Source organism: Castor canadensis, chromosome 4, assembly GCF_047511655.1.
Source record: "Castor canadensis chromosome 4, mCasCan1.hap1v2, whole genome shotgun sequence".
NCBI lineage: Eukaryota > Metazoa > Chordata > Mammalia > Rodentia > Castoridae > Castor > Castor canadensis.
Window position 1 is genome coordinate 27,280,302 of NC_133389.1, and position 13,667 is coordinate 27,293,968.

General features: G+C 37.6%; 1 protein-coding gene across 3 annotated transcripts in view; it reads left to right on the forward strand.

The window, feature by feature from the left end:
• Window positions 1-13,667, forward strand: part of Dym (dymeclin) — a 383,552-nt gene that overhangs the window by 331,156 nt on the left and 38,729 nt on the right. For all 3 annotated transcript variants that reach the window (XM_074069849.1, XM_074069851.1, XM_074069850.1), the window contains one exon: window positions 4,477-4,590. In XM_074069849.1, the coding sequence (XP_073925950.1) occupies window positions 4,477-4,590 (114 nt within the window). The remainder of the gene's footprint in view (window positions 1-4,476; window positions 4,591-13,667) is intronic.

The window sequence follows — 13,667 nt, forward strand, 5'->3', positions numbered from 1 at the left end:
TGGTAGGTGAAGGAAGCCATAAAGCACACTGTGAGACCAGGTATGGTGGTTCATTCCTGTAATTTCAGCACTTGGGATGCTGAGGCAGGATCAGGAGTTAGAGGCCAACTTGGGCTACATAGTGAGTTCCGTGAGCCTGAACTACCCATTCTCAAAAAAAGAAAAAAAATACATGTTCTGTGAAAAGGAAAAAGTACTTTTGTTTGAAAGGGTGCCTTTGAGGTACACTAGCAAAGTATTCATTTCCATTTTAGCTAAAAGTCTTACTTTAAAATATTTCTATTATTGGCTTATCTTGTACAGACATTTTCAGAGGAAAAAGTCTGTCCAATTTAACAGTTTTAAAAGATGCTGTGCAATTTGACAAAAAAATCACATTATCTGTCATAGGCATCACTAAAATCACTATGTGTGTAAAATTCTGAACGAGTAGTAGGAGATACAGGTTCATATCTTTGAATGAATTTTTTCACATTCTTTGTTGGTATTACATTCTGATTCCATCAGAAATTTTTGTCTAAATACCCTACACCTCTTATCTCAAATATATCATATTTAAATTTAAAACAACAACAAAAAAAAACTAAGCCTAGTAGGTGTGCTGAGGCATCTCTATAATCCCAGCACTTAGAGGTGAAGACAAGGAAGATCATGAATTTGAGGCGACCTGAGCTACATAGTGAGCCCCTCATTTAAAAATGGAAACAAAAACTAAGCCTATGCTTCATTTTACTGCTTAATAATTGCTGGAGGGGACTGGAGGAGTAGTTCAAGTGGTACAGTGCACCAGGTCCTAAGTTTGAACCCCAGTAACACCAAAAAAATACTGCTCCTGACACTTACCTACATAACTCTGGTCCAGCCTCTTGTCTCTCTGATTGCATTTACTTATCTGTAGGACAGAGGTTTTATCGGTCTCATGGAACTGCTTTGAGAATTAAATAGTGGGTGTAGAGCACATGGTCCATAATAAACATTCAGTAGAGATTTTTTTCCTTCTTACTTCTTTTTTCATATATGTATATTATACTTCCCTTCTGGAAGTGGTAGTTTTATCATTTTCTAAAATAGTGCCATTGTGAATGCAAAAACTTCAGCATGTCAGCTTTAAAACCTACAAATGAGAGACAGTTTGGAAAATAAAATTTACTTAGACTCTGGGCCTTATGCCTATTCTGCAGCAATCCTGGTAGGATGGGAATTCCTTGTGACTTAGAGGCAGGACAGTGTGGTCTACAGAGTGAACAAAACAGGACCATCATTGCATCACTTTGTTCTTTGATGACATGACATGTGAGAACTTACCTTTGGTTGGCTTGTAATACCTAGGAATATATGAATACTATGTGATCTCTTCCACTTAGCTTTGGTTCTGGGCATTTTGTTATCCCCATCAGTGACCCCCAGGGGTTGTACCAACAGTCCAGGGAAGCATGGGAAGAATAAAGTAGAGTTTTATTTATTCATCTGAAAATAAAGGAGATATCATTTTGCTGATAGTATTGGCACTGACAGTGTACCAGTGTCAGCTATAGAGCTCCAGGTATCCTGAGGAGAGAAAAAGGAGGAACTCCTCAATGTGTAGGGCATGGCACATGTGCACTTACCTTGTTCCCATATGGTTTATTGCAGAATTGTGTTCCTCATTATAGGATCTAGATTCAATTCAACAAACTTCACAAAAGTCATCCCCAGTATCAAAAGATAATGGCAAAGCTGCCATCCCCCTCATCCTAGAAAAAATGCCACATTAATGAATCTACCTAAACTCACAAGAAGTGGGTCCATAAACATTATCAGAAAGACTGTTTCTATTATGTGTTTATATCTACAATAATAAACAGTGTATGTTATTATGAGTGTGTATTTTGCTTCCTGGTGATAATGTTAAGCCTTTGTGTTTAGCAAGAATTATGATAGCCAGTCTGAGGGAGTGGCTCAAATGTTAGAGTGCCTGCCCAGCAAGAGTAAGACCCTGAATTCAAACCCCAGTACAGCACAAAGGAAAAAAAGAAAAGAATTATGGTAGGCAGTTGTCCAGATTATTTTGAATAATATTTAATGAGTACAGAAAATGTTTTGTATCATCATTTAAGTATTTCAGAAATCTAGTTTATTTTGTCTTTATCTCATTCTTTTAAATTTCCTTTTATGTACATTTTGTGATACATAAAACAATGCTGTGGGATATCACATAATTTATAAACAGAACACATGTTGCAAGTACATGAGCCTTTCTTTTTAACTTGGAGGCATGTATAATCAGAAAAGTTTGGAGCCCTGTGGTCTGGATTCTGGCTGATCATCCAAATCTCTTGGAGAGGTTGATACAGGAGGTCTCTGGGTAGGCCCAGGATGAGCATTTCACAGGCCTCTCAGCTACTTTTGACGAGTAGTATTTGAGAACTACTCCCTGTCTATCTTATCTGCTGCAGTAAGCTGAACATCATCCAATAGCAAAATGTCAGTTTTTAGTAAATATTAGAAAGAAAACCATTTTGTAAGCTTCAAACATCTGTTTCACTGATATTTATTCCACTTCTTAGAATGTGTTTTGAACAGATATGTTTGTAATCTTTAACTTATTTTTGGTTAAAGAAAAGAATTTCATGCATAGATACTAGGGTAAACCATATGAAATTGCTAATAGTCAACCATTTTTTACCAGCAAAAATGGTAATTTGTATGGTTATCCAATTTTGGAAAACTGTCTAGGTCTAAAACCTGTAAAGATATTTGTATAAAAGGAAAGCTTTTATTTTACGTATTTTAAAATAAGATGGAAGTATTATTGAGGTAACCATTATAGTATGTCTTCTGTTTGTAATGTGTCTTTCTTCAAAGATTTATTACTGTATTATAAAAATGAATTTGTATACCTGTATATCTTAAGTTCAGCAAACAATATTTTAATCCCAGAATTCTAAAAAAGAAGTTTAAAATCTGATCTAGGGAAAAGTAAGACCCATAGCCACGTACTGGAAAACCAACATGCTATGAGCAAAATAAGAAATTTATAAAGGATATGATGCCAGAAAATTGCTAGAGATAAACAACAACAATTTATTTATCTGGATTCAAAACACTGGAAGCAGCCATCAGCTACCTTTGCCTTTACTCATGGCCTGAGTTATGAGGCACACACTTGGTAACAGTCCTTGCTCCAATGCAGTCTTTGCTTTCCAGAACAAATGCATGAACATGGCATTTTCTAACATAGTGTACCTTCTGCTGGAATACTTGAGAGAAAAGCTTTTAATAATTAATATTTAATAATAAATACTAATAATAAGATGGAAGAATAGGTCCCCCCCCAGGGGGGTGGCTCAAACAATGTATATACACATGTCAGTAAATGTAAAAATGATACAATAAAATTTTTAAAAAAGAGAGTCATTTAAAAGAAAACATTACTGTTTTGAAAAATTTTGTAAATTAGCTGGGCACTAGTGGCTCACGTCTGTAATCCTAGCTACTCAGGAGGCAGGGATCAGAACGATCGCGGTTCAAAACCAGGCCCAGGCAAATAGTTCCATGAGACACTATCTCAAAAAAAACCCTTCCCAAAAAGGTCTGGTGGAGTGGCTCAAGATGTAGGCCCTAAGTTCAAGCTCCAATTCTTCAAAAAAAAATTTTATTTTGTAAATTAGTGTATCTTACCTATAAAATAGAAGACAATAGAAAAAAGTTCAACTTGAAAAAATTAATTTTTATATTTTTGCATGTCTGACTATAAACAACTAAGTGATTTTTTTGTTTTTGTTTTTTGGGTTTTTTGGATGGGACTGGCATTTGAATTTAGTCTTCTTGATTTGTTAATATTGTGGTTTTTAAAATGGTTTGCTAAAAAAGTGATGGCATTCTTTTGGAGTTTTTGTTTTTTGGGGTTGATTTTGGTGCTAGGCAAGTGCTGTCCCACTGAGCTACATCTCCAGCCCCTCTTAGTTTTTAGTAACATTTAGACCTTATTTCTAGAATGCTACTATGTTATCATCTTGCTACTTCAAGCTGTGCTGTGACATGAAACAAAGTAATTATAACTTGCTTTGATTATTTCTGATAAGAGATAAGGATGATGTGGGTAAATTAAATTCATACATAATCCCTAAAACATCATGTTGGCCATTAGCTTAAAAAATTCCTTTCCTACTAAGACTTTTCCTGAGACCTTCCTTAAGCTTGGAAATTGACATGTTTTAAAGATTTTAAGCTGATCCACTCCTGTAATCCCAGCTATGTGGGAGGTGTAGGTGGGAGGACTGGGGTCTGAGGCTGGTTTGGGGAAAAAAACATGAGACCCTTTCTGAAAAATAACTAAAGCAAAAAGGTCTGGGAGGCATGGTTCAAGTGGTAGTGTGCATGCTGAGCAAGTATAAGGCCCTGAATGTAAACCCCAGTACCACCAAGGGGAAAAAAAAAACAGCCTGGGCATAATAGCAAGACCCTGTCTCTAAAAAATAACTCTTTTCATTACAGGTGATCACCTTCTTTAGCTCAAGACTACTACAAGCTGGAGCTGAGCTGTCAGTGGAACGAGTCTTAGACATTATCAAGCAGGGGGTTGTTGCACTGCCCAAAGACAGACTAAAGGTAAGATAGCTAAAGAAACATCCACTGACACTGCTGTGTCACCTGATGTAAATGTTTGCCTGAGCAGGCGCTCTTCAGAATCATGATTACCCAGTACTTGTGCTAGAAAGGTTAAGTATTGCCTCCTGTACTATATATTGATACTCACCTATGATGAAGGTTTCTGTAGCTTTTCAAAAGAAGCAGCAAAAGAACAAGTATGAGTCCTATGAGTAGCCTCTGAGAGATTTGGTAACAAAGAGGTTCCTTATTTGTTTAACCCAATGAAACAAATTCAGTCTTACAAATATCACAAGTTTTTTGGAAAGGGGTGGTGGTGATGATAATGACAATCACTAATGTTTACGTATAGTTGCCTCAGTACTATGCAGGGTTCTTGATGTCTTACCTATATCAACTCATCTGTCCTCACAACAGCTCTTTAAGGTGGGTAGTGTTATCATCTGAGCAAATCCATGTAGGGAGGATAAGAAACTTACCCAACTACTGAGCTGGGGAATACAGACCCAGGAAGTCTGACTCCACAGCCCTTGTTCAAAATCTCCACACTGTTTACCGTATGCCTGCTATATAGCAATGGTAGTAAAAGCGCTTTGCAGGAAAAGCAGAGGACATTTACATTAGTGTGACAGACGTGCTTCTAAAGCAGTCTCATTATTTAAAATTTGTACTTCAGCACTAATTGCTCCATAGGAAAAATGTAAAGGGGAATTTTGGGGATTCGTGAATATATAGCATTATAACATAGTTTAACTTTAATACTTTTCCAGTTTCTCCTTCATTAAGTCTAATTTTTTAGAGTGCTTTCTCCTAAGTGATCTCTCTTAGTGGATGTTTGGCCTTCTTTGTGGTGTTTTAGCACAACCAGCTTCTGTTCCACTTACTGTTTGGGGGTATGTTTTTCAACACTATCACTAGAACTGCTGCTTAATGAACGCTTTAGAGATATTGTTGTAGGATATGAAAATATTTTCAGTTATAATAACAAAGTTTATAAAATAACAGCACATTCCTAATCACTTACAGAAGTTCTACTGTATATAAACAGCAGTAAGATTCACACAGTCCTGAGCAAAAACTGTAGGTGTTTCTGTTGATCAGCTAAGTTGCACCACAATGTGGTAATAGCATAAAAATAGTTAGAGTTCACTGGAATCTCCTGCTTTTACTATTCATGACAACTTTTAAATATTAGGAATTTACTAATTCCGATTCTTACATAAAATAAGACATTGGTTTGCAGGTTTGTTTTTGTTTTGCACTATTTCAAATTTATTTAAACTATACCATATGAACCAGTACAAAAATCCATGAAGAGTAAAGTGGCTGTTTCTAGGAAGTGATAGATCTTGGTGTGCAAGTTGAGTCAAGAAAGAAATGAAATATCAGAAAGTATTGAAAAAAGACATTGCAGAGGAGATGAGAGAAAGGATATTTTGATAGGATCAAAGAAGTGGAAGTAAAAAAGATTGTGATTAGAGCAGTATATGTGTACGCTATGATTTTAAAAGTAGAACTGATCTTGGTGATAACATGGTCTAGATTTGGCCATGAGTATGAAGGGCTAAAATGGCATGAATGTTGATAAAAGTCAGTGAGACTGAGTCAGCTAATAAACTGGGACCATAGGGTAAATGAGATAATAACCTAGAAGCCAGTGGGAGGCACTGGAAGGGAAGAGACTGGTACCAGACTCATATGACCAGAGCTCTGGACTTAAGGATAGAAGAATAATAGCCAGGGAATAACAAATTAAGCAAAGAGGATACTATCCCTGCATCCAGACCTTGAAGGATATGGAGTATGAAGGGATCTGGGGAGGATGGGAGTCCTGAGTGGAGAGCCCAGTTTCAGTTAAGAAGAGTTAAGGAAGAAAGATTGACTTCAAGGTCTGAGAATGTAAGGAAGTTAAATAATCACAAGACAAAGGCTTGAAAGGCACCATGAGGTATGGGATGAAAAGAAGAAACAGAAGATTAGATCAGGGAGAAAAAGTGCAGAGAGAATGGCTGGTTGGAGGGCTTATGTTTGAGGCAAAAGCCAGTAAGATAAGGACATATGATGTGTTAGGTTAAGTTGCTACAGGTCTCGTCAACACTGAATATATCTTTACCAAGCATCTGCTCTGTGACAGCCACTGTTGGATGTGTTTAGGCTAGATCAGTGAGCAAAGATCCATGCCCTCAGAGGACTCATGTCTAGCAGGAATGAACAGACAGTAAGCAATAAGTATAGTATATAACAAAATGATCTAGTCTATTAAAACATGGTAAGTGCTATGGAAAACAAGCATAGAGCAGGCTAAGGGGCTTTGAGAGTATCAGTGAGGATGTGGTGGGAGAAAGTTGTAAAATTATAAATAGTCTAGGCAACACTTAGAGAAAAAGGAGATGGGGGAGTTAAATATGCTGTTATTGGAGTAAGAAAAGCCTCTTTACTAGAGGACCTACAGTGGGAGGATGTCAAATTGTTGAAGAAATAACAAGGAGACCAGAGTAGCTAGAGCTGCACGAGCAAGGGAGAGAGGAACAATGGATGGCCCAAGGGGTGGGAGGGAGGGTTAAAGACCGTGTAATGGAGACTTGTAGACTATTTTAATAATTTGGGTTTTTTTTTAATGATATGAGGAACCACTATTAGATTTGAGAAGAGGAACAGCATAATATGGTTTATGTTTTAGTAGAATCACTCTGGCTATTGTGTTGAGAAACAGGCCAGTTCAAAGACTATTGCTTATCTTGGACTATGGTAGTACGATTGGAAGTACAAGTAGGATTAGCCCAAGAAGTTGTCTGGAGAGGAGAGAAAAGCACTTAAGAAAGGCCCCTTAAGAAATAGCTGTAGTAAAAAAAAAAGAAAGAAAGAAATAGCTGTAATCTGCCTTGATTGCAAAAGCTCCAGGGAGTGGTGACTAGAACCTCTGTTCTGATGGAGTGGCTAAAGAACTGATCAAATACTGGAAGAGTTGTTTATAGAAATGAATTTGGGCTTGGTATATGTAGTCTCAAAGACAACTTAAAACAACCTGGAAAACTTTCAGGTGTTGGTTAGCTAAACTGATCATGGGTAGAACCAGTGTTGTGGGGCTCAGCAGTATGTTGTATGTTAGTATGCTGCTCATGCAAAGAGGCTGTCCATACGAAACTCTTCAGAGCAAATGCTGTGAATTCCATACCTTAAGATGACCAGAGAAACTTTCAGAGAATCACCAAAATTATGAAAGAATCCAGGAAGGAACCCAAATTGTTTTTATTAGCTTTAAGAAGAAAAGATTCAAGCAGAAGAGACTTACCTTCAAGTCCTGGAAGAATTGTTTATGGAAACAGATTTGGTCTTGCTATATGGGGTCCTAGCAGTAGTAGGACCAATGTTGGAAAGCTGCATACAGGAACACACATTTCAGTTCTAAATTTGGAACAACTTTCTAACAGATGGAACTATTTGGAGATGGAAGGGCACGTTTGGGAAAGTGATGTATTCCCTGTCACTGGAGATGTTAGAGTCCACTTTGCAGGAATGTAAATAGGTTCCATCTTGATTGCAGATCTTATCTAGTGGTGTTAGCTGACTAGATAGTGAATGGAAAAGGATTCTAAGGCTGAGATCAGGTTTAGCAGGAAGAGCATTGAGATCCATTGCTATTGCTTGCCATTGTCAACAAGACCCAGAAAGCAAGGAGCACATATGCAGTTCTTTGCCATTCCATTTGTAAAGATTCAAACACTGGCTGGGAAATCCAACTGTTACCTTTAAGGGCCTTCTGTTCCTAAGAGTATAATTCTGTCTATGTATACACTGAAATTATTCTCTACAAAGATGGTAAACTGCATAAACTTTTGATGATACTTTTTCTCTCATAAAATGCAAGAAGCAGTGAGTCTGCCAGGGAAAGATGCTTGCCTGAGATTTAGAGGGCAAAAGAGGAGAAGCCATGTTTCTCCAGAGCTTTTTGTTACTTTAACAACATGCTTGAGATAATCAACTGATAAAAGAGGCTTATTTTGACTCACAATTTATTTCAGTCCATGATTAGACGGCCCTATTACTTTGTATCTGTTATGAGGCAGCACATTATGGTAGAAGCTCATGACAGAATAAAACTGCCCACCTCATCATGAGCTAGGAAGTGAAAAAAGAAGGGGCTGGAGTCCCACTGTCCCCTTCAAGGGGATGCCCCCAATAGCCTAAAGACCCTTCACCTGGCCCCTTCTCCCAGAGCTTCTACTACCTCCCAATAGCACCACAGGTTGGGGACCAAGCCTTTAACACATTCCAGATCCAAACTATAGGGCCCACCTTGGTGCTGTAAGTGGCTGAGGTCGTCAAGGGCTCCCCAGAGATACTGAGATTTCAGCAGCTTCTTCTGATCAAGAAGAAGCTTCTGGTAAGCTCTTGAGAACTCCACTGCTATGGGCTGTCTTTCAGCTTCCCTGCTCTGTTCTTGCACCCTTCCTGACAACTGCTTCTGTGAACCTGTTTCCCACATGACATCTTTTACCCTTCAATGATGCAGAATAGATTCCCTTTTCCCTGCCAAACCTGACAGGGAGTTAAAACCCCTGATTGCAAATGGATAGAAATTTAATATGAGGAATTCAAAATCATCGGGCTGGGGAAGCAAAGTGGAGAGAAACCACCACTGCCAGCCAGGAGATCAGAAGTAGCAAGAATGTCACTACTAGTGACCTTTCCTATCTGGAATATCAAAGTGAAGTCTCCAGGAAGATGCTAGGAGCCACTGGCAAGGCCTCTGTTAATGCCCACAGGCCAGCCAACTGCTGTCACTACACCTGGATTTCTCTTGTACCTTCCACAATATACACACATTCCCTTCATTGCCACAATTTAACCCCAAACCCTGCTGGAGCTATGCTGGGAAATGCTTTCTGGCTTTCAGTCCATGCCCCACAGAGGAAGGGGTAAGGGGAGGAGGGTGTTTCAGTTGCCTATTGGCAACATAGCACAGGGTCTGAAGACATTGGTAAAGCAGTGTGAAAAGTAATGAAGCCACACCCTGACGTGCATGGACTTTTTTTTTCTTTTATTTATATGTGCATACAATGTTTGGGTCATTTCTCCCCCCTTACCCCCTCCTTCTTCCTTTCCCCCACCCCCTCCCTCTCCCTCCCTACCCCCTCGCTACCAGGCAGAACTATTTTGCCCTCATCTCTAATTTTGTTGAAGAGAGAGCATAAGCAATACTAGGAAGGACCAAGGGTTTTTGCTAGTTCAGATAAGGATAGCTATACAGGGAGTTGACTCGCATTAATTTCCTGTACATATGTGTTACCTTCTATGTTAATTCTTCTCGAACTAACCTTTTCTCTAGTTCCTGGTCCCTTTCTCCTGTTGGCCTCTGTTGCTTTAAAGTTTCTGCATTAATTCCTTTGCATTAAGGACATCAAATGCTATCTTGTTTTTTTCTTAGAGCTTTTATCATGAAATGGTGTTGGATCTTATCAAAGGCTTTTTCTACATCTATTGAGATGATCAAGTGGTTTTTGTCTTTGCTTCTGTTAATGTGGTTTATTACGTTTATTGATTTTCATATGTTGAACCACCCCTGCATCCCTGGGATGAAGCCTACTTGGTCGTGGTGAATAATCTTTTTGATGTGTTGTTGAATTCGGTTTGCCATTACTTTATTGAGGATTTTTGCATCAATGTTCATTAAGGAGATTGGTCTGTAGTTCTCCTTTTTGGAGGTGTCTTTGCCTGGTTTTGGGATAAGTGTAATACTGGCTTCATAAAATGTGTTTGGCAGTTTTCCTTTCCTTTCTATTTCATGGAACACTTTAAGGAGGGTTGGTATCAGTTCTTCTTTAAAGGTCTGATAGAATTCAGCAGAGAATCTATCAGGTCCTGAACTTTTCTTTTTGGGGAGACTCTTGATTGCAGCTTCAATTTCATTTTGTGTTATAGATCTATTCAGGTGATTAATTTCCTCTTGGTTCAATTTTGGATGATCATAAGTATCTAGAAATCTGTCCATTTCTTTAAGATTTTTGAATTTATTTGAATATAGGTTCTCAGAGTAATCTCTGATGATTTCCTGGACTTCCATGGTGTTTGTTGTTATCTCCCCTTTTGCATTCCTGATTTTACTAATTTGGGTTTTCTCTCTCCTCATTTTAGTCAGGTTTGCCAGGGTTCTATCAATCTTGTTTATTTTTTCAAAGAACCAACTTTTTGTTTCACTTATTCTTTGTATGGTTTTTTTGGTTTCTATTTCATTGATTTCAGCTCTTATTTTTAATATTTCTCTCCTGTTTGTTTTAGGATTTGCTTGTTCTTGTTTTTCTAGGAGTTTGAAATGTCTCATTTAGGTCATTGATTTGAGATCTTTCAGTCTTTTTAATATATGCACTCATAGCTATAAACTTTCCTCTCAGGACTGCCTTTGCTGTGTCCCATAGGTTCCTGTAGGTTGTGTTTTCATTTTCATTGTCTTCCAGGAACTTTTTAATTTCCTCTTTTATTTCATCAATGACCTATTGTTCATTAAGCAATGAGTTATTCAGTTTCCAGCTGTTTGCATGTTTTTTGTCTTTATTTTTGTTGTTGAGTTCTAGTTTTATTGCATTGTGATCAGATAGAATGCATGGTATAATTTCTATTTTCTTATATTTGCTGAGGCTTGCTTTGTGTCCTAGGATATGGTTTACTTTGGAAAAGGTTCCATGGGCTGCTGAGAAGGATGTATATTGTGTAGCAGTTGGATGAAATGTTCTGTAGACATCAACTAGGTCCATTTGATCTATGGTATATTTTAGATCTAGGATTTCTTTATTGATTTTTTTGTTTGGATGACCTATCTATTGATGATAGTGAGGTGTTAAAGTCTCCCATGACCACTGTGTTGGAGTTAATATATGCTTTTAGGTCCTTCAGGGTATGTTTGATGAAATTGGGTGCTTTGACATTGGGTGCATATAGGTTGATAATTGTTATTTCCTTTTGGTCTATTTCCCCTTTTATTAGTATGGAATGTCCTTCTTTATCTCATTTGATCAATGTAGGTTTGAAGTCTACTTTGTCAGAGAGAAGTATTGCTACTCCTGCCTGTTTTCGGGAGCCACTGGCTTGGTAAATCATCTTCCAGCCTTTCATCCTAAGCCTATGCTTATTTCTGTCAGTGAGATGGGTCTCCTGTAAGCAACAAATTATTGGGTCTTCCTTTTTAATCCAGTTCGTCAAACGGTGCCTTTTTATGGGGGAATTAAGTCCATTAAGTATTAGTACTGATAGGTATGTGTGATTCCTGTCATTTAGTTGTCTTAGTTGTTTGAAGATTTGATTGTGTGTACCTAAGTTGAGGTTACTCTCTACTTTCTTGCTTTTTCTTTTCCTGTAGTTTGGTGCTGCCTGCCCTTTCATGGTTATGTTGGGTTTCACTTTCTGTGTGCAGTGTCCCTTGAAGAATCTTTTGTAGTGGTGTCTTTGTGGTCATATATCGTTTTAGTTTCTGCTTATCATGGAAGACTTTTATTGTTCCGTCTATTTTGAATGATAGCTTTGCTGGGTAGAGTATCCTGGGGTTGAAGTTATTTTCATTCAGTGCCCGGAAGACCTCACCCCAAGCTCTTATTGCTTTTAATGTTTCTGTTGAGAAGTTTGCTGTGATTTTAATGGGTTTACCTTTGTATGTTATTTGTTTTTTCTCTCTTACAGCCTTCAATATTCTTTCTCTAGTCTCTGTACTTGTTGTTTTAATGATAATATGTCGTGGGGTAGTTCTATTTTAGTCAGGTTTGTTTGGTGTTCTGGAGGCTTCCTGTACCTGTATGGGCATAGTCTTCTCTAGATTTGGGAAATTTTCTGTTATTATTTTGTTGAATATATTACACATTCCTTTTGCTTGCACCTCTTCTCCTTCTTCAATGCCCTGCATGGGCTTTTTAAAAGGATATGCACAAAAGACAGAGAGGAAAGTCTATATGGAGGCCAAATGTAACAAAGTGACATGAGCTTAGACAAACATCAGAAGACTCAAACTGGAAAGGGATTTTGATACTCTGAGGGAAAAGCAAGAAAAACAAGAAGTTGTGGAACTTCTACCAGGGAACAATAGGTAAGGTTATATGATTTATTGAGTTATGCATTCTCCCATTTAACTCTAACTTGTTTCTTTTATCTCCTTGAATGAGAATAATATTGAACTGGGAGAATATGTCCTTTAAACAAAATTGAAACCCAAGACAAGTAAATGAATGGTAAAAGAACTACCAGACCTTGTATTTTTAATAGTTTTATTTTTATTTGACACATAGTAATTGTACCTATTTACATAGTACAGTGTGATATTTTAATACATGTATTTTATGTGTTATGATTAGATCAGGGTAATTGGCATATCTCTCACCTCAAACATTTATCATTTCTTTGTGTTGGAACATTTGAAATCTTCTCTACCTGCTATTTTGAAATGCTCCATTAATTGCTGTCAATCATAGTTGCCCTACTGTGCTGTAGAACAGTAGAAGTTATTCCTCCTATCTAACTTCATCCCATACTTGTTAACCATCCTTTCTCCATCCCTCCCTTCCCTACACCTTTCCTGGGCTCTGATATGCACTGTTCTACCCTCTCCTTTTTTGAAATTAACTTTTTACTTACACATACAAGTGAGAACATGCAGTTTTTGTCTTTCTGTGCCTGACTTATTTCATTTAATATAATGTCCTCCAACTCCACCCATGTTTCTATAAATGATGGGATTTTTGTGGCTGAATAACATTCCATTTTGTGTGTGTGTATATATATATATATATATATATATAAAATCACATTTTCTTTATCTATTCATCTATCCATGGCATCTAGGTTGACCCCGTTTCTTGGCTGTTACGAAGAGTGCTACAGTAAACATTAGAGTGCAGATGTCTCTTCTACATACTGATTTCATTTCCTTTGTATACATACCCAGTAGTAGGGTTGCTGGATCGTATAGTAGCTTTATTTCTAGGTTTTGAAGACCTCTGTACTGTTTTCCATTATGTGTCAGCCCTTCCAATCTGAAGACTGTTTCTCAAAATGCTGTCAGATGTAACTTCAGTAAATTTGAGAGTTTAAGCCTC